At 38.9% G+C, this 20785-nt stretch overlaps 2 protein-coding genes across 7 annotated transcripts in view; both read right to left on the bottom strand.

The window, feature by feature from the left end:
- LOC137624685 (nicotinamide riboside kinase 1-like) overlaps positions 1 to 804 on the bottom strand; it is a 61845-nt gene extending 61041 nt beyond the window's left edge. Inside the window, exon 1 of one of the 3 annotated variants that reach the window (XM_068355644.1) lies at positions 656 to 804. In XM_068355644.1, coding sequence (XP_068211745.1) covers positions 656 to 794 — 139 coding nt within the window. In that variant the 5' untranslated portion in view covers positions 795 to 804. Of the gene's footprint in view, positions 1 to 547; positions 567 to 655 lie in introns of those variants that run through there. The other 2 variants (XM_068355648.1, XM_068355653.1) reach the window with 2 other exon arrangements.
- A 5810-nt stretch (positions 805 to 6614) lies between these two features.
- LOC137624649 (TAR DNA-binding protein 43-like) lies at positions 6615 to 20295 on the bottom strand. Of its 4 annotated transcripts, none has more exons than XM_068355610.1 (5): positions 19927 to 20295; positions 15874 to 15945; positions 14840 to 15009; positions 10139 to 10279; positions 6615 to 9953 (listed from the first exon to the last, which is right to left on the bottom strand). In XM_068355610.1, exons 1-5 carry the CDS (start codon positions 20168 to 20170, stop codon positions 9180 to 9182), a joined length of 1401 nt encoding a protein of 466 aa, XP_068211711.1. In that variant the 5' UTR covers positions 20171 to 20295; the 3' UTR covers positions 6615 to 9179. The 4 variants fall into 4 exon arrangements, with proteins under 4 accessions (XP_068211711.1, XP_068211716.1, XP_068211720.1 ...); XM_068355615.1 differs by having other exon boundaries at positions 6615 to 9923; XM_068355619.1 differs by lacking the exon at positions 15874 to 15945.
- Between the last annotated feature and the right edge of the window lie 490 nt (positions 20296 to 20785).

The following is a 20785-nucleotide window of genomic DNA, read 5'->3' as shown; positions in this document are numbered from 1 at the left end:
CATAGACCACCACCTAACCTCACCTACAAATCGTATCCTTACCTAACGGGGGGGGGGGGGGGGGGGGGGGGGGGGGACACCCCATGCAAACCCCATTAGGCTGTCGTATTCTCAACTGGCACTGCACTTTTCATACCCTTTGTATAACAACGGACAGGACCTCCCACTTAACGATATATAATAACACCTAACCTTAACTTCCTTACCTAACCTAACCTACAAATTGTATCCTTACCTAACGGGGGAGAACAACCCCTGCGAACCCCCTTAGACTGTCGTATTCTTAGAGGATGGGTTAAAAATAAGGGAGTTATGGGCATGGCTTTCATTATGCATTCAACCCCCAATGTCCTATAATTAAACCTTTTATCATGAACAGTGAGATATACGAAAAAAAAGTAGTTTTCTTTCCCTAGGCTACATTACCCTGTAATAGTGTACAATACCAAATATTCCAGTTAACATTAAATAAAAATTGATTTATTACCTACGTATAGTTATCTACATTAAAGAAAGATCATTAAAGAAGGATAAAACATTTTATTACCTTAACACGCTGCCTTTACTTTCGGCGACATTTTAGGTCGGGCAAAATGACTTGACACGTTTACTGTAAAACTGTCTATAATTAACAAAAAACTTATAATTTACTTACTTACTAGACTAAAATATGACTTAGAAAACCTCTGTCGGTTAGAATTTCGATGATCTTGGATTAAATGTTCGTCAAAAGTTGAAATAATTAAAAAAAAATTACAGGTGTTCGTTTGCAAACACCGCCCACAAAGTGACATTGACACAGGGTTGCCAGATTATTTCGACTGGATTGTCGTACATGAGCCTTAAAATTGTCGTTTTTCAAGCAAAATTATCGTACACAGTTTCAATATAATTATTAGGGAGTTACATGATTGACTTATTTCAAAAGATTTTAGTATAATTGTTTAATTAAACCCACACACACCTACATTGTTTATACCTTAGGTATGTATCGTACATCGTACCGGACCCAAAATAATCGTACACGTACTATAATTATCGTACGAATGGCAACCCTGCATTGACAACCGGTGCTGTGTCCGAACGCACCTTCGGAAATGACATATTTAATTATTTATCTCTATCTATTCCATGAAAAGTGTATCAAATTTATCAATTATATCATTAAATATAAATTTTAGAGATATTAGCCTTCAAAATATTCTATTGGGATGTGAATTATTTTTTTTAATGAACATTACTGTACTAATTACGAAGCCATAGCCAAGACATTTATCAAACACTCGAACGCGTTGGTAGGAGTAAGTTTACAATGCTGACTTTTGCAGTCTTTACATCGGCTCACTTTTTAAGGTCCACCACTTGGAGATATCTTTCAAGCTTACTTAGTTATTATTATTATTAAATGCTAAGCTACAACCCTAGTTGGAAAAGCAGGATGCTATAAGCCCAGGGGCCCCAACAGGGAAAATAGCTCAGTGAGGAAAGGAAACAAGGAAAAATAAAATATTTTAAAGTGCTTATAGATATTATGTCGACCATTATTGTATCATTGTCCTCTGGTAAATATTTAACTTATGTCTAATTACATAGATTTAAAACCAATTAAACGGTCGTAATTTACGATGGAAATTAGATTGTTTCAAAGATTTGATTTATGAAGCCCAGTGATCAGGTTTTCTTCCTACTACTTTTATAATAAATAATTTTAAGAATATCTGTTCCTCTCCCCTTTTTACTCTTATATATTTATTGGGTCATGTATGCGACCCTTTGGCTTTTCTCATAGATACTTTTTTTCTCCTTTATGTACCCTTTTCCCAAATACTTAAATTCCTTCTATTGTCTTGGTTACAATTCTCTTGCTTGAGGGTACACTTCGGCATACACTTCTTAGTTCTCTTCCTCTTGCTTTGCTAAAGTATTTTTTTTTTATATAGTTTATATAGGGCATATTTAGCTTGATGTACTTCCTGTTCTTAAAATATTTTATCTTCCCTTTCCTCACTAGGGTATCTTTCCTGTTGGAGTACCTGGGCTTATAGCATCATGCTTTTCCAATTAGGGTAGTAGCTTGGCAAATAATAATAAGCTATCTACATATCAAGACACTTCCCCAATTTCGGGGGGTAACCGACATAAAAAAAAATTAAAAATGATAAAAAGGGGACCTATCCTCTCTACGCTCCTCCCAGCCTGACTTGAGGGATTCAATTGAGTTTGGATAGTAGCCTACTGTTAGGGAGCCACAGCCCACCCATCCCCATTATCCACCACAGGTGAAGCTTCAGAAGCTGAATCCCCTACTGCTACCACCTCCGCGGTCATCCAAGGTGAGCGGAGGAAGCTGCAGGGCCTACCGGAACTACGTCACAATCGCTTGCCCTTCATTCCTATTTCTAGCACGCTCTCTTGCCTCTCTCACATCTGGCCTCCCATCACCCAGAGCTTTCTTCACTCCATCTACCCAAACCTTGGCCTACCTCTAATACTTCTCCCATCAACTCTTGCAATTACCCTTCGTGTGGAGAGGGCTTTACTGGTTCTTCACCTACGTCCCGTTCAACAAAGACATTTGCAAAAAGTCTGAGCTTCTGAAGTTCCATCGGTTCCATTGCTTGAATAGTTAGATTATTACACAATCTGGTCACAGGTGGAGTAAAATTTCTAGAATAGGCCTACAAATTAGTATTAAATCCTAATAGGGAGAAGACAATTTTAAAAATCTTAGGCAACATACGCAAGTAACTGAGCGACAGTGCCAGAGGTTTACAGCCAGATCAGGAAGAAGGAATTTAAAATAGCAAGATTTCATCCCAAAAATTAAGATGAGTCAGCAGCCTGGAACCAGACAGGAGAACATTACTCAGACAATGGTAGACTGAGGGGATTAAAACTCCCAACAGGGTAAAATAGCCCAGTAAAGTAAGGAAAAGGAAAACTTCAATAGAAGTAATGACCAACTAAAAATATTTCAAGAACTATGAGACATACGGATGATGATAAGGTTGTGGCGGCCCACTTTATTGGAAATGTACCTAGCTGGTGACCTGTCAGACAGAGGTTAAAGTACCAAGCAAGCTTGAGATGAGTAATCAGCAGTCATTGCCTGGCCATCCTTGGTCCTGAGTGTAGAGGAGGGGGCTTTGTCTGATTTGACCTATTTGTCAACATGGAGTCGATTCCATTTTATTTTATGATCTGACAACTACGTTCTTAATTGTAGCACTTACATTACAACAATAACCAACATTTTTCTCACACCCCAGCTATTTCAACTATTCATAAACTTGGTTTTCCCAAAGATAAATTGTAAATTTACTTAAACGTATGAAAATTTTCAAGACAAAATACATTCTCTGCTCTATGAACTACAAAATAGTTACTACGTCAGTGCACACAGTATCTTCCGTATTCACATCACAAAGCATAACCACCTTACGGCATTCCTATAACCTCTAAGAGAAACTTTACCCCTGGCCCTTCCTTGTCATCTCTTGGATGGAGATGTCTTGGGCACTGATCATGTGTAAATTTTATATGGTTAGTGCGCCTTGCCACTGTCAATCATGAGGCTAACGTTCAAACATTCCATCAGATTCTAGATTTTTTTATAATAATCACGACAAATTCAGAGAAGTACTGGGAGGGTACCACATCACACTAAATTTTCTATAATATACACCCTACAACGTAATATGTACAATACTCACCACCACCATTCAGATTAAGTTATACTTGGTTGCAGTAGGCCATTCTAAAACAAGTCTTATCACCAGTACTTGAATAAAAGCTTTGCCTTGTTTTATTCTACCTTTTGAGTACCTATATTGCTCTCATGTCTGATCTTCAGCTGCAGTCTTACATTCATGGATAGAATGGTTAATCCTATTGAATTCCTGACTTCGTCTTGACAATGTGTGGCATAATCGTTCATCTATTTCTATATGGATGTTGCATTAGTTTTCTGAACTCAATCTTGCCAGACATATGTAGCTATTCCAAGTTATGACTCCCATCACGAGGAACAACAGTACGCACTTTGCTAGATATTTTCCTAGAGATGTGACCAGATTATAGACAGATTTTCCCCAATCTGGAGATGGAATCTGTGGAACTTCATAAGTTTGAATTTTTTTTTGGTTGAATAGGTTGGCCTGACTTCTCCGACGATCTCTTGGAAGCCGCCGCCGCCTTCTTCGCGTATAGGGTCCATTGAAGCTCCAGCCATGACTCGCACTCAGGGCACGTGGGGCCAGGGAACACCTCTTCCCCTGACACGAGGAGCACAAGGTGTGCTGGTCGACCTCGGGCGTCAGAGCCATGCCCCGCAAGACTTACCAGCTTGGGGCCCGGGACAGCGACGCTGAGATTCCATGGTAAAAATCGAACGCAAACGACACAAGCACACAAAGACAAAGTGAGGAACACAACGGAAACACGTGGGACAAGGTAAGAACACAAAGGAACACAAGGTGATCGGCCAGGATAAGAGAGCGCGCGGCAAGATGTATTCAACGCCGTGACCAGACGCTTACTGGCTAACAAGCGCAACCCCACGCACTGACCCAGGGTCACCATCCTTCTGCCCTGGAGTGCCCCTGCAAGGTAGCGGAGAGAGGGGGAACTACGCAAAATTCTTGGTCGTTGATTAAGGAGATCCCAGACTCTCCTAAGAAAGTAGTTCGAGGTAAGTACTCCGTGTTGGAACAAATACATATTATATTATACATATGACCTTATGTTACAAATATAGTTATCTTCTATTCATTACTGGTATACTGTACCTTATATCCTTGTGATTGTAGCAATATACTAAAGCCAGCAATTTCTTCATAATATTTAGTGGAGGATTGGAGCAAACCAAACCACCACCACAAAAAACTAAGCAATCACTTACAACGGACATTGAATGCAAAATAAATTTGGTCAATCGTTGGACCAATATAGAACTTGGCTAAAAAGCTGGGGGCATATCAGAGGAAAGCTGGCACTTGTGCATTTTAAACTTATACATAGAACACCCAATATATGTATCCCAGAAAATAAATGTGTACTTCCAGCAGTGGGGATATTACTCATTATCCCAGCCTTCTATTGTACTTATGAACCCTGTTTTCCTGATTCTGTCATTTATTAATTTTGCTTCACATATACCTTACATAAATTTAAATGTGAAAAACAATTTGTACCATATTTGAAACATGAGATTTGGGGGTTGCACCCTGACTGGTGAATGGCAATCTAGGGTTCGAGACCCGTTCATACATCACCATCATTACAGGCTAAGGATGGGGGAACCTATAGTCTATAGTCATCAGCAGCCATTCCCTGGTCCAGCCCTGGGTGGAAAGGTGGTTTGGGAGCTGATCTTGTGTATATACGGTCAGTCTCTAGGACATTCTGATGCTTGATAGGGCAACGTCACTATCCCTTGCTTCTGCCATTCATGAGTTGGCTTAGAGCCTTTAAAAGAACATGAAAGACTTGGCAATTGGATCTTTCCTTGCTAATTGACAATACTATTTGGACATGTTGTAATACGAGATAAATGTTAAGACTTAAAAATTCCCATACATGTTACCACTGATTGAAAAACATTGCACAATTGTTAATGTACCTTATTTAGGTTAATTACAACCTTCACAAAAAGACATCATTAATTCTGGCTTCAAGTCATTTACAATGAAATCAAACTTACATTAACCATTTGGCAAATAAAACAAATTTCAGATTGAAAACTTTATTCATTAGTAACAACTGTACATTGTAGTTATTACCATATAAGGAAAGCCTCAGGCTTCAATATATGGGAGCAAAAAATTAATCCCATATAAATATTTTATGGAAAAATCCAGAGGAACTATGTTCACTAATCTAGGGCAAAACTATTGAATTACCTTTAGGTGACAATTACATTAACCATATGTGATTTACTTCTAATTTAAACTAGAATATTTCATGAATGCGTAAAAAAAACTATAAGCAAGCTAAACTAAGCTCTACTTGACTAAATGAAAAAATATAGCACAACCACAGTGAGAGAGAGAGAGAGAGAGAGAGAGAGAGAGAGAGAGAGAGAGAGAGAGAGAGAGAGAGAGAGAGAGAGAGAGAGAGAGAGAGAGAGAGAGAGAGAAATTATTTTTATTATTAAAGGAAGGAGTTTTACCAGCCCAATGAGTCAAGCTTGACTCAGCGCTGGCGAGAGAGAGAGAGAGAGAGAGAGAGAGAGAGAGAGAGAGAGAGAGAGAGAGAGAGAGAGAGAGAGAGAGAGAGAGAGAGAAACATTAAATGATTAGAAAGCTTAAAACTTCCCTTATATATATACAATTGATATGACAAACCAGTGAAAATACTGTACCTGAACACTGCCTTCCATGCAGACGACACACACTGTATGTGTTGACTATTTATGAAATTAAAATCCCTGTGTAATGCATAAAAAATTATTCTTCAATTAAAACAACCTTAGCTTAACAGTTCTTAGTATTCACTCCCTAAACTTTCAAATATACTAAAACACCTAAAAAAGAGATCCCCCTCCCCCCACAACCAAATAAAAAAAAATGAAAAAAAAGAAAGAAAGAAAAACAGTTGGGTTAATAAAAAGTGCCTTCAGCTGTGTATCTTTATTAAATAGACAGCCCTCTAGCCATACATCCACAATCATGCCCTGAAAGGAGCTGTAGCAAGCGTATCCAAGTTCTTGCAGCAACCGGCAGTCACTGGCTATCATCATTAAGTCCATGATTCATTTGACTTTCAACACAAAAAAGGGCTCTTCTTCACATCATAAAATTCATAAAACAACCAATCTCAAATATATACTCCTGCCTCACAACACACCATCACATCTTCAGAGGCTCTCAGTAAATAATTTTTAATCTTTAGTCATTTTAAAATCTTTAAACGAGTTTTTTAACATACTATGCATAAAAAAGAACACTCAATTTATCCAATTTTACATACATAGTTATGTATACCACAAACCAAACTCTCATTAACCATTTGACAACAGGTTGCAGGGGTGCCCTGGCTAACTTGACTACTCTGTCCTTTCTGTCCTACTTGACTTAGAAAGAAGCGTGCGCCTGGTCATGAAATGATAACATCTCAAAGTGAAGTACTTTGACAAGAATACATTTACAATCTTACAAATGCTTTAAACAATTAATATTTGTACTCGAATTAAACAACATGACAGGACACTTTCTTATTATTATCTTGCCTAAACCATATTTAAAATTTCACACAGCACACACATCATAAAGAGCCTGTAATGAGTACATGTACACCGTAAATATTGGTGAATGCTATCAAGTGAATAAAAATCTCTAATGAAATGAACGGATATGAGGGGAAAAATTATATATCTTTCTAAATTCAAGTAACATTCATTGAACTTGACACTTTCATTCCAAAAAATTAATAAAAGTATTGATCACTGACTAAAAGAAAAATTGCTAAGAGCAAACACAAGGCCTGCTTGTTAATCATACGTGGCTCGGTCATACCTCCTTTCACTGGCATGCCAGAGGATAGCAGGAAGGTTTATCTAAAGAGATCAGCCAAAAGCCACTTTCATGGTCAACAGTTTACTTGGCTTGAACCAATGTTAAAACAGAAGAAAACAGGTTTTGGAGATTCAAAATGTTTGCGAACTATTTTTATGTTACAATGAATGATGTATTATAGCAATATCAATCTGCCCTTACTGCTTCCAACTGGCCACTGCTGCTGACCACCATGCTCAACACACAGACTTTGTACTGTGATTCCCAGGTCAGCGACCTTTGCAACACTGAGAGGCGAGAGGTCGGGTGAGGTCAAGGTAGTTGTTGCCCCTACCCCATTAGCAACGACTGTGATGGAATATCACGCCAAACGTTACAAAATTTTACTTTCGCTACAAATTTTCTAATAAGTTGAATCTTTTTGTGCAACAATCTAGTAAGAATTAAGGGAGTAGGGGCAAGGTTACACTAGGCCAATGACTTGCACTTTTTTGGTTGCCTACTATAGATGCACACTAGTAACAAAATAAAGAGGCCAATGCTCATATTGAACTCCCAAAATATATATTAATTTGTTGCATTGCCACACACGCAGCTTGGCCTTCCTAGTCTACACACTCAGGGCTTCCTCGGTCACACCTCACACGGCAAGTATTGAGTAGTAATTACATTTAAAAACATTACATTTCACAAGTAGCTATTATTCTTCTGCTAGCTCACTCCATAACCTTCTCTCATTATATAGCTTAGAAGAAAATGTTATGAGGCAAGCTTACTGACCAGGATAGTCTTGCAGCATTCTTTTAGAAACAAACATACACTATATATATGTATATATATATACAAGACCCCTGGTTCCACACTGTTCACAAAAGGCGAACAGCTACAATTTAAAAGTGTGACCTTAGATTACAAAGTGTAGTATAGCATGTTCAAAATAAATGTTCAACATCAAAAAAATAATAAAAAACAGCAATGATTGAGAACGGTATGGAGCCAGGATTATGGTACTGATTGCCTCAGATTCTCTCCATCCCCCATCGAGAACAGTGATGATCTTCATCTATTGATTTATCAGGCACACATCACTTTTCTCATGGGGTTTAGAAAGCCTCAATCACTCAACTGAGACTTGCACACCCCACTGAATTTTTTCAAGGACCTGGCAAAGGCATATACTACCCACACGTCCATACCACTCTCAGTACATATTTGCTGTCACACTATATTCATCATTTGAGGACACCACCACGACCAATATATACGGAAGTGGTGAGGCTACACATCAGTGAGGAGAGCCCATGCAGTCATACCACATCTTCAAACACTGTTGCTACAACAATCAAGAGCCAAATATCATGACCCCACACCCTCCCATACATGACCACACCAAACAATACACACTAAGCGTGAATATTATCATTGTAGGTAAAGTGAATACTTGCTAAAACTAAATGGAGCATGCTTAAGACAAGGGATGATGAGGGAGTGTTGACTTTACCAAAACTAAACAATCCCCCAAAGCAACCCCAAATCCAATTCCTCCTCACACTTACAAACCGACTAACTTCACAGCAAACATGGCATTCTCAGTCACCAAACATGGTCTGTCTCTTTTGTCATCCACTCCTCTCAACAACCACCTAAGGTTTTGCCTAAGCATACTTACATATCATACCTGTTGTACTTGTCTCCTCCCCTACCCTGAGACTGTCCCCATGAGCCACCCTGGCCACCCTCACCCCATCCCCCAGAACTAGATCCCCAACCCCCTTGGCCACCTCCATGGCCTGGTGGGGGATTATTTGGATGTCCCTGATTGGGCTGCCCTCCCTGATTGTAACCCCCCTGGCCTTGAGGACCATCCTGATTCTGTTGCTGCAAGTTGCCTAACAGACCCCAGCTAGCTTGGCTAAGGGCAGCTAACATGGGCATGGTTAGTGCTCCCATATTAAGAGGATTGACATTCTGCCCACCACCTTGTCCACCCTGTCCAGGACCACCCAAACCCAGAGATGTACCCAAAGCAGCCAAGTTAGGCATTTCCCGGTTTCCCCCTTGATTCCAGCCACCACCATTGTTCATGCCCTGCCCATAGCCACCTTGACCATAGCCTCGTCCGTCCATACGTCCACCGCGTCCAAATGGCCCGCGGTTTGGATCCCCCTTTGGAGCAGCGTTGGACACATGAACGGATGTTCCTTTGACAATATGGTCTTCCCCACATAGGGTCTGTGCTACTTCAGGATCTAAAAATGTGACAAAAGCAAAGGCCCTAAATGGCTTAGGAATAAAAACATCGGTGACCTCACCAAACTTGCTGAAGTATTCTCGGAGATCGTCTGCAGTTATGTCTTCGGTGCAACGACCGATGAAGACTTTACTATTGACTTGTTGCACCATGCCTTCCTGTGGATGACAAAATCCAATAAACATTTCCTGAAAATTTTCATTTTTTACTTACATGTACATCTAATTTTATGCCCTACTCTGAATGTATAATTTGTCAAGCCTCAAATAGGAATTTACAATTCTCGCAATTACAGAAAAAACAAAATTAGTTGTCAGATATTGGTAACGGGCTCAATACTCAAAACTGAAAATACATGAACATTCAGACTTACCTTAGAGTTGGGGATCTTGACATCACACAGTCGTCCATCAATCATGTGCCTCTGGGAGAGTACTCTCACTTGAGAATCGTAGCTACCAAATCTAATAAATCCAAATCCCTTGCTCTGGCCAGTCTTTGGATCTTTCTTAACCTAAGGAAAAAAAATAAGGATAAAAATATAATAAATAGTTTCAATTTGTAACATATATTGATGTAGTATGATAGATGAAACATTATGGATGCATCCTAAATTATTAGAGCAAAGAACCTGAAAAAAATGTAAACAATTGCAATCCAAGAATCAAGATAAATGACATCTATTTTTGATGTTACTGTTTTTAATATGATATATAGATTTATTCTCATTTATTTCCTTTCCTCACTGGGCTATTTTTCCCTGTTGGAACCCTTGGGCTTATAGCATCTTGCTTTTCCAACTAGGGTTGTAGCTTGGCTAGTAATAATAATAATAACAACAACTGGTGTTTTGTCAAAAACTGTAATTTTAACATATGATATAGTACAGGTAAACGTACTCTTCTAACACATTAGTTCTAAGCATGCCTTCCTACTATAAATCAGGAAGTTAAATATGTACTTTACTCTCATTTCTATGTTAGTATTACCAGCACAAATACAAATTTCAAAGTACTATCAGCTGTTAAAGCAGTCATGAATATCAAAGATTAGGTAATTTCACAGAGATACCCACCACTGGAAAAAAAAAAGAAAAAAAAAAGGGGGCCAACTGAACAGTAACCTCACAACCCCCTATCAAAAACTTAGCAGACAAATGAGGATTGTGTGGCAGCGAGGCATGTTATGGGTACAGTAGTCTTACGGTATATGTAGTACACGCGTGTACATGTGCTGTGCGCTTATTGAAATTCATTCATTAACAAATTAATTACATACTGTGATAGAAATCACCAGTACAGAGTTACTTAGTACATTAGTTGACTGCAAATAGGTCAAGATTTGGTAGGTTCGGAGTTAACCCACACCACGCCGGCAAGCATTCGCGGATTCGCGCTTTACGCACCGCCTACTTGAGACTAGAACACTATTTAATTTTCTAAGTGTTTTTCCCCTAGAAGAGCTGCTCACCATAGCTTCTATGTTTGCCAAGCTTAACCCTTTTACCCCCAGGCTATTTGGAAATTTCCAAACCTTAACCCCCAAGGGTTATTTTTTATTCAAGCACATTTTGCAGTATATACTTGAAATTGCTCTAACAGCCCTAATTTTTGTCTTAGAGAGGTCAGGTTGGTCTCATTCTCTTGGAAAATGCCTTAATTTTCTCAAAATATCAAAAAAAATAAAAAAAAATATCGTAAATAGCATTTATTTGCAGGAACGTACCGGTACGTCCATGGGGGTAAAGGGATGCGTTTTGTGAAACGTACTAGTACGTCCTTTGGGGGTAAAAGGGTTAAGTAGCAACTGAATTATTGTGCAGGGAGTTAACCTCTAGGGTATAGAATTTTTTGGTCAGCTTAGTATCTTCAGATTTATGAGGAAAGAGTGCAAATACTCCCCTATATAAAGCATCTTATTTACAATAGACATGATAATTCAAGTCTTGTATGGGAGCCAGGCTGGATACAAAACTACTTGAGCAACCACCAGAGGGCCAAGAAAAACTGCATTTTAGGACTCGTGGGTACTGTGTACTGTACTCCCTTTGAAAAGGGCAAACAATTGCTTGGCTCTTCCAAACTTGAACCCCCTTTTCCTGGTCTGATTCACGCTGAAAATTGGACTCACAACGGACACTAGTGGATCTGAAAGTGGTAGGGAGTCGACACTGATATCCAGGTTTTTTGTCCTCTTCAGAAAGTACAGCTGATCACGTCTTGATCACTTACCATCACAACATTAGAACAAATTGGAAAAGGTCCCAAAATTGGGGTACTGTGCGTATGGGTTCCGAGTATTGGCCTTGAATTCATGTACAAATCTATATCTTCCAACCGACTGTGCAGGTTCTTATGTAAGAGTCCGAGCAACTCTTTTTCCAAGTTGAGGCTAACAAAAAGACAGTTTAAAATGTAATATCTGCCAGAAGACCGTCTCCAAAGCTCTTACATGGTAGCCGCACAAGACTAGAAAGAATGAGTCACGTCAGACTTAAGACTGCTCGAGGCTTCGGTGAGGAGAGACCCATGCCCTTCAGTTGCAAGAATGTGCTCGAGGCTCCGGTGAGGAGAGACCCATGCCCTTCAGTTGCAAGAAAGTGCTCGAGGCTCCGGTGAGGAGAGACCCATGCCCTTCAGTTGCAAGAATGTGCTCGAGGCTCCGGTGAGGAGAGACCCATGCCCTTCAGTTGCAAGAAAGTGCTCGAGGCTCCGGTGAGGAGAGACCCATGCCCTTCAGTTGCAAGAATGTGCTCGAGGCTCCGGTGAGGAGAGACCCATGCCCTTCAGTTGCAAGAATGTGCTCGAGGCTCCGGTGAGGAGAGACCCATGCCCTTCAGTTGCAAGAATGTGCTCGAGGCTAAGCGATAGCCTTTCACAAACAACTGAGCTGCCTCACTCGGCAAAGTTAGACGAGGAAACCAGCAATCTGCTAGAGCTACTCAGACTGGAGAAGCAACCTTTCTGCTATATCTATGATAATTATAAGCCCACTATCCCTCACACACACTTGCAACAACCCAGACACCAGTGCAGTACAAAAAATATTTCGCTCGGAGATGTTGGATAGTCTCCAACATGTGAAAATGAATTGGTGATACCACTGAAGGTACAGTTGAAAGAGGTATTCCATGAGGTTGGATCTTGGATCTATCAGGTCCTCGACTAAAAGCGCAGATCGAAATGCCACTCGGCTTATGACAATCTGGACGTTTTCAGGGTCATCCAGAGATATATGGTGTGATCGACCGACTTATGTTCTTCTGGCAAATCAGGTTGAATGTGTTGTGATCCTATTGGTATTGGAAAGTGTCCTCAAACACTGCCTTTGGAAACAGTATAGTAAGTTTTCTAGTTGACTTTTCCATACACTATGATATATGGATCATTAAAGATCCTAAAATCTGGCCTTAGTAATAATGTATCTTGCCAAGGTCAATTGAAAAGCTCTACGACATGGTCTGACAGCTATATGGCATGGTAGCCAAACAGATTCATGAGTGTACCTGCCTTGTCAACTTGCAAAACGAGGCACCATGCCTCATTGCATTACTCATGCTACTATGGTGTGTTGTCACTCATCAACACAAACAAACGCCTCATTCAGTACTCTTGGAATGCTTGCACTTCCAACATGATATGCACGCCACACACCTTCCTCAGCACACCAAAGAACCGTAATAAGTTCAATGTAAAGTTCAGTGAGCCTCATTGAAGTTTTCTTCATACTTCTCGTTAAACTGGACCGGATGGCTTCGAGTATACCTGTAGGCTAACCAATGTTACCTCACAACAGCACTGAAGGAATTTCTGGCAGTCACCCGTGAGAAACTATCTTCTCCAAAGGTAGGTGGCCTAGAAAAGATGGGTAACGTCAAGATGGAAGTACCACCTTGGACAGAAATGGTTGAACATGATACTTCAACCTCCCAGTGCGAGATTAGATTTTTCCCGATTACAATCCCAAGAATATGAGAAAGGGCAATCTTGCCTGTAGCAAAAGCCTCTTGGCGAAGACATTCTACGCTACTAATGTCACAATAGAGAAAAATTTTTCAATGTGACAAAACTTTTTTTACATCCATAAGTAGCGGATAAATACTTTATATAAGACTTAAATCAGTAAAAAACCAAACTTTAGATCCTATAAATAAAAACTACTTTTTGCGAAGGCCAAATTAGTGGCGTTTTACCATCAATACAACAAAATCCTAGACTAAACCAAAAACACTAAAACCTCAAAGTACTGTAAACTAAATCTAATATGAGGAATATCAAATATTCCTGCTACGTAACGTAGTACAGTTCTTTAGGTATTGAAGGATCTCTCAAATGGGCGTAATAGGAACTTAGTCACAAACTTCTTGCTTAATTTTGAGATTTAAAATACAAGGATTAAGTAATGTAACCTCCTTCCTAAATTCTCATTTATCTATAGCACTAGTAAGAGAGGAAAACATGTATCAATCTAAAAGATGAACAACAGCCAAAGAAAATTATAAAAAAAAATCATAACATGCTTAATAGAAGCAAATCATATAAAACCAGGAATCCATAAAAAAAAACCCTCAATAGAGTCGATTCCAAAAAGCAAGTTTCAATGTTACAAAACTGGAACAATGCCTTTTTTATACATACAGAAAAGTCATCTTATTTAGTCAGACATTACCATTCATTGGGGCTAAGTAAAAAACACCTGCAAGTTCTGGAAAAATGCCAAATATTTGGTGAGCTCTTAATGATGCACTTTTCCTTAAGCAAACTAGAAAAGGTCTCCACTGTAAGATAGCAGATTAAAGTACAGTAACAGTACAATATTCAGTTACCAAACATATTAGGTACAAAAGATGAAAAGCCTCTACCAGTAACTCTCAAATAAAACACTCTCGTAAAACGTGTACTAAGAATGATACAATTACACACATAATTGTTCTGTACTTTACATATGCTTATGAATGTTATGAATAAGCACCTATAAATATTTCTTATTGGAATCTCAGGCACAAATAGCAACAATGCAAATGGTAGGGTCTGCCTTCACGCTAGATTCAAGAACTACTTCCAAATTACTGTACCTGTGCCATCAAGACTTCGCCGAAAGGTTCAAAGTATTCCCGGAGCTCTTTCTCTGTGGTTTTCCACGGGAGACCCAAAACGATAAGGTCTGAACAACGTTGCTTGCTTTCCATACGTTTAGTCTTGGACATTGAGCTCTCGAGATGGTCGTCCGACTTCCTTTTGTTTTCTGAAAGAACAAAAAATTTAAGATTTCCCTACGTAGACTCCACTAAAATAGGTACATCAAGACTATCCGTAAAGGGTACCACTGTATACGCAATATATTTAAACATGAAGGCTAGCAGAGAATATACGAGCATTCAACGGTAATAGTATTTCACAACAATAAAAAGATTAAAATTCTACCATTGATATTCATGCAAATTATTGAACTTCTTTCAAACTATGATCTTACAATTTGGTGTACCTCAGAATCTCTAACGTTCAAAATGCCTTTCGTTGCCATTCTTACTATCAAAACCCTAGACTGGGCAACTTTTACTATCTTCTAGGCCCAAGAAATAACCCAAATTGACCAGCATAGGTTGTATTACACACATTTGACACATTTAAATTGTACACTGGATCTCATTAACCAATATTGTCATGTACAGGCCAACGTTTTTGAAGTGTACACTATGAAAAAATTAACATGGTGGCAGACATCCATTTCTATGATAGTGCTTTTTTATACAAGGAAACTTTCATGATCAATAAATTAAATCTCTCTACAGAGAGAACATAGCTAATGCCATGTGACTTTAAGAAGTCACCTATATCAACCCTCTAAACCTGTGAAAAATAACCCAAAAACAAGATCCATTTCTGGAACCTTGAGCAGCAAGTGAAGCTGAAAACAGACCAGGTGATTCCTTCTTTTAATTAGGCATGATACCCCCCCCCACCCAGCCCTTCTTATAAAAACAAACAGAACATCTTTCAATCACAATCATCACTCGCATATCAAAACTCACTCACACATGCTCATAAACAGCAAAAAACAAGAGTACAAAAGATTTTCATGAAGATGGCTAGGGACCAAGCTATTTACCTTTCATAACTCCGTCGATGCAGCCTGATTTCATATCCTCGTTCATCTGGTAATTGCATGATCTATCCTCACCTGAGAAAGATGGTGAGGTGGCATATAGCCAATGCTATTAATTGACATAATAATAGTACATGATAATTTTACTAAAGATAATTTATACCTGATGTCACACCTTAAAATCTGAACATTACTCAATATTTCTAAAATATTATTAATAAGGTACTTAAACCCACTTGCAATACATGAAAATATAAATATATAGAAAACAAGGACAGGCCCTTCACCCAGGCCAGAGCCTATTAGCAGAACACCACCCGACTTCGAACCTTTATCATATCAGGGAACTGAATTAGCAGTGCACCTCTTTTGTCATTAATAGCATTGACTTTCTTCACGTTGAGAAACTTACACTGCATCCGTGTTTAATGTATACACGTAGAGCAACATTATCTCAAAATATGTTAAAATAGGAAATGATTAAAAATACATGTTTTAATGAAATCTCATGGCTTACATTGCCCCGTTAAACAGACTAGCCTATTGTAAGAACCTTCCATTCAACTTAAATTTGTGCCGGAATAATACTAACCTACAGTACACAAAAACTAACTAAAAGGTTGAAGGCAAAAGGACTTCCTAATAACTGTTTCATTGTACATCATAGTAGACTAGATTCCACAAAAAAATAATTTAAGGAATCTAGATTACTATAGTCCATTTCTTTTAGCGACGCACATTTGCACCGACTCGCAGCGGTGCCCTTTTAGCTCGGAAAGTTTCCAGATCGCTGATTGGTTGGACGAGATAATTCCCACCAATCACCGATCACGAAACTTTTCCGAGCTAAAAGGGCACCGCTGCGAGTAGGTGTAAATATGCATCGCTAAAAGAAATGGACTATAGAGGATGACATTTCTGGTGTAAATCTGTCTAATGTTACAACTAAAATACAACTTCAACCCTCATATAAGTATCTTCATGTATGTTATACCCAGATTCCAACATTAATCTCTCTCCCATGATCATACACCTATTGTACACCACACGACTCATTCAGTCAGACTTCAGCCACACACACTTGCACAATTTCTTTCAACATTAAAACTTTAACCCTTTAATACTCAGGGTTTCATGGATGTAGGAATAATGACAACTATTCAAGAAATAAGGAATACCTGCCACCATTACACTGTACAACACACTTTTGAATTCTAGCTTACATTTCTATACAAGGCATTTGGTAACTTCCTCCAGTGTACAATAGAATGAAAAACTATAAGATAAATCTAGCAATGAAAAATATTCTTGGAAATCACATACTTTTAAACATTCTGATACAGCAATCTTTGATTCAACTTCAAGCATAAATATAGTGTATAAAATTGTGTCAATATTAAGTTATAAAAGACTTGTAAAAATTTCATTTCTTTTATACCAGAGCAAATATATCCATATGGAGAATATGAGAGCAAAATGAGTAAATTCTTTAGCCTGTGAGTTTCCGTATCAGCAGCATTGTGGAAACTGATGCTTAGTGTGTGCGCGTGACCGACTACAAGATAAAAAACAAACCAACAACCCTCAATACTCAAGTTTACTACTTAACATGACTAGCATTAGGCTAGGCATAAGTAAATTATTAAAGTATATCGAACATCGAGTAATCCCATTACTTAAACAATATTTTAAAAGAAAAAATGTGCCGATAATTGAATTTCACATTTTTTTTTTACTTGTAAAATAACTCAAATTCCACCCATGCCCTTCTTCCACTTTAGAAATTTACATCTACCAAAGGCCTTCCCACGTGATAAATGGTCTACCAACAAAATCACTTGCATTCAACGATGCCAACATTACTATTACAGTTTGAGACTTCAAACTGGGTAAGAACGAGCTATGTTATATGTACAATATATCTTAATTTGAGTTGATTTTACCCGGAAATTTACAAGTTTGTATAATTGAATAAAAACAAACCTTCAATTTACACACTAGAACGGGAAGAGTTTTAGTTGAACATTTTAAACCTGGACACCCTGATATACCATAAAAGGTTTACAGGGCATTCATGAATGGCAAGGAAGAGTGGCATTGACTAAGAGACTGACCATATATACATATGATTAGTGCAAAAAGGCCCCTCTAGTCAGGATGCCTGAAAACTTTAAATTAATCAATTACTCAAGGGCCACTCTACACCCAAAATTAGGCCCAAGGAGGGCCAGGCAATGGTTGCCGGTGACTCAGCAGATAGACATCGGCTCCCCCCAAAAACAGCCTTCCTTTGCATGGATGGCGAGGTTACAGCGACTAAAGAAACTAACAAGTTTGAGCGGAACTCAAACACCAGTCTGACGTTCACCAGTTGGGCGTTACCACATTAGCCACCACAACTAACACAATGTGGTGATATGCCAATGGAAAAAACCAGTGTGATGTAGAAGAATATGCCACTTTATGTTATATTGTCCACAGTTTAGTGATATAAGAATAAAAGCAATTGAGCTCCAACAACCATACGAAGAAGATAGTGCACAAACAGTTGGAAAATTCCTTTTTTTGTGAAGAAAACATTGAAAATAAGAAAAGTATACAACAAAAAATGTGGATGAAAAGAGAAAAACTAGTGAAAATAAGGAACACAAAACTAAAAGACACAGAGGCGGCGTTGCAAAGGCAAAGCCTCAACCTGAACCTGAACTGCATTATAGGCCTTAAATATGTATCGAGGCATTAGAATTATGAATACAATGAGTAGCATCAATTTATCTGAGGATTGGAATAGATTTATTAGGACATAAAAAAGATGTATCTGCAAATAGAGAACAGCCACAACCATGAGGTTGGACTTTTAGATGGAAAATAAGGAAGGGATGTTGGAATAGGCTTAATTTGGAGTGCAATTATAGCACAGAATTGTAGCAGGCATGGAGAATATGATTTAAGGGTGTATGTATGATAACGGCCACCTGTATGTACGACAACAGCGTAAAGGGGTGGGGGGGGGGGGGGGGCAAGGCTTTAGCCACCCCCTTAGGTAAGGACATGGCTTATAGGTTAGGTGGGGGGGGGGTGCTTGGGTTAGGGACACGGGATGTAGGTTAGGTGGGGGGGGGGGTGCTTGGGTTAGTTGGAGGAACTGGCTGCTGATATAACAGGCTCAAGGTTTTATTTACAGGGGAATAGAGAAGAAACGTGTATTCTAGGAGAAATATGAATATGAAAGAACAACCTTAAACAGTAGAAGACGAATAGATACTAATCATGGCTAATTAGGTATTCATGTAGAAAATGGTTGAAAGCTTGATAGTCAGTTGTCAAGACCTTACGCCTGGCATTAGGGTCAAGGGGTTCATTCAAACGAGGAAAAATGGGGAGGGGGAGAGATGAGAGGGGCTTGGTTTTAAAGATGTGATTTAGCGCCACGTCAATTGGGCGAAGATTGATATTAATAAAAATGGCGGTCTGGACAATTTTTCACGTAGATTTGATAGATTAAAGTTGGACAGAATCTCAGGAAGACTTGATAGACATATTAATAGATAGATGGACAATTTGTCACGTAACCTTGATAGACTGATAGATTACGTTAATTTCACGTAGTCTTGATTAATAGATTGATAATTAATAAAAATGGCGGTATGGACATTTTTTCACGTAGATTTGATAGATAAAAGTTGGGCAGAATCTCAGGAAGACTTGATAGACATATTAATAGATAGATGGACAATTTGTCACGTAACCTTGATAGACAGATTACGTTAATTTCACGTAGTCTTGATTGATATAGATGGCGTGGTGCATATAACATAACAGAACAATTTATTAAGTATACTTTATTGATATATCAATTAACGCCATTATGAGTATTTCCGGCATCGCCAGGCGCTTCCCCCCCCCCCCCTTTCCCCCTCCCCCCAAAAAAGAGGCTGATCATATTCACGCGGCGTCACCGGCACTCAACATGGCGTCCATACATCCCCCCTCCCCCACCCGACCCCTACCCGGCATATTCCTCTTTACCTCTTCCACCATACAATTTCTACATACCTTTGGGAAACACACACACAAAGATGAAGTTCCACCCTTCATCTGGAGGATGCAGGCGCCCATCAATCAAACGCACGCCCCGTAATCCCCTGCTTTCGGGATGGCGATATTTCAGACCGCAAGCCCCAGGAAACTGCGCCACGAGCGTCGACAGGGATAATGTGCCATCTTCTTCGGTGGGGATCTCAATGGGTTCTTCATTCTCATCCTCACAAACTTGGATGTAGCAACTCATGTTGACCATAAGCAATCACGCCCTACACGCACAAAAAACAATCACAAGCACGCAAGCTGAAATATACACCACACACGACCACGCAATCTCCTCTCTCCAGTCCAGCTACGGCAATCAATGGCCACGGTATCAGGGTTGCCAGATTATTTCGACTGGATTATCGTACGTCAGCCTTAAAAATGTCGTTTTTCGATCAAAATTATCGTACACACTTTCAATATAACTATTAAGGACTTACATAATTGACTTATTTCAAAGCATTTTAGTATAATTACCTAATTAAACACAAACACTCACATATGTATATACCTAAAATATGTATCGTACATCGTACCGGACCTAAAAAATCGTACATGTAGGATAGTTATCGTACAAATGGCACCCCTGGGCCTCGGATATTCTCGTTTTCTGACGTCACAAGACAGTCGGGCTTTCTTTGCGGTCTATGGTTCTTTTCTGATAAATTGATAAATTACATGAAATTATTATATCTATTATTATATATATTAATAATACCTTAATTCTATATTATAATCAAATGAAAATTTTATTCACAAACCTCTTGGCTTGAGTAATATCTTAAAAATTAAGTAGTTTTTCTCAAGTTGAAAAGGTATAGAAATA

This window comes from Palaemon carinicauda, chromosome 2, assembly GCF_036898095.1.
Source record: "Palaemon carinicauda isolate YSFRI2023 chromosome 2, ASM3689809v2, whole genome shotgun sequence".
NCBI lineage: Eukaryota > Metazoa > Arthropoda > Malacostraca > Decapoda > Palaemonidae > Palaemon > Palaemon carinicauda.
The sequence above is the reverse complement of the archived record's forward strand: the minus strand, read 5'-3'. Positions and strand labels throughout refer to the sequence as shown.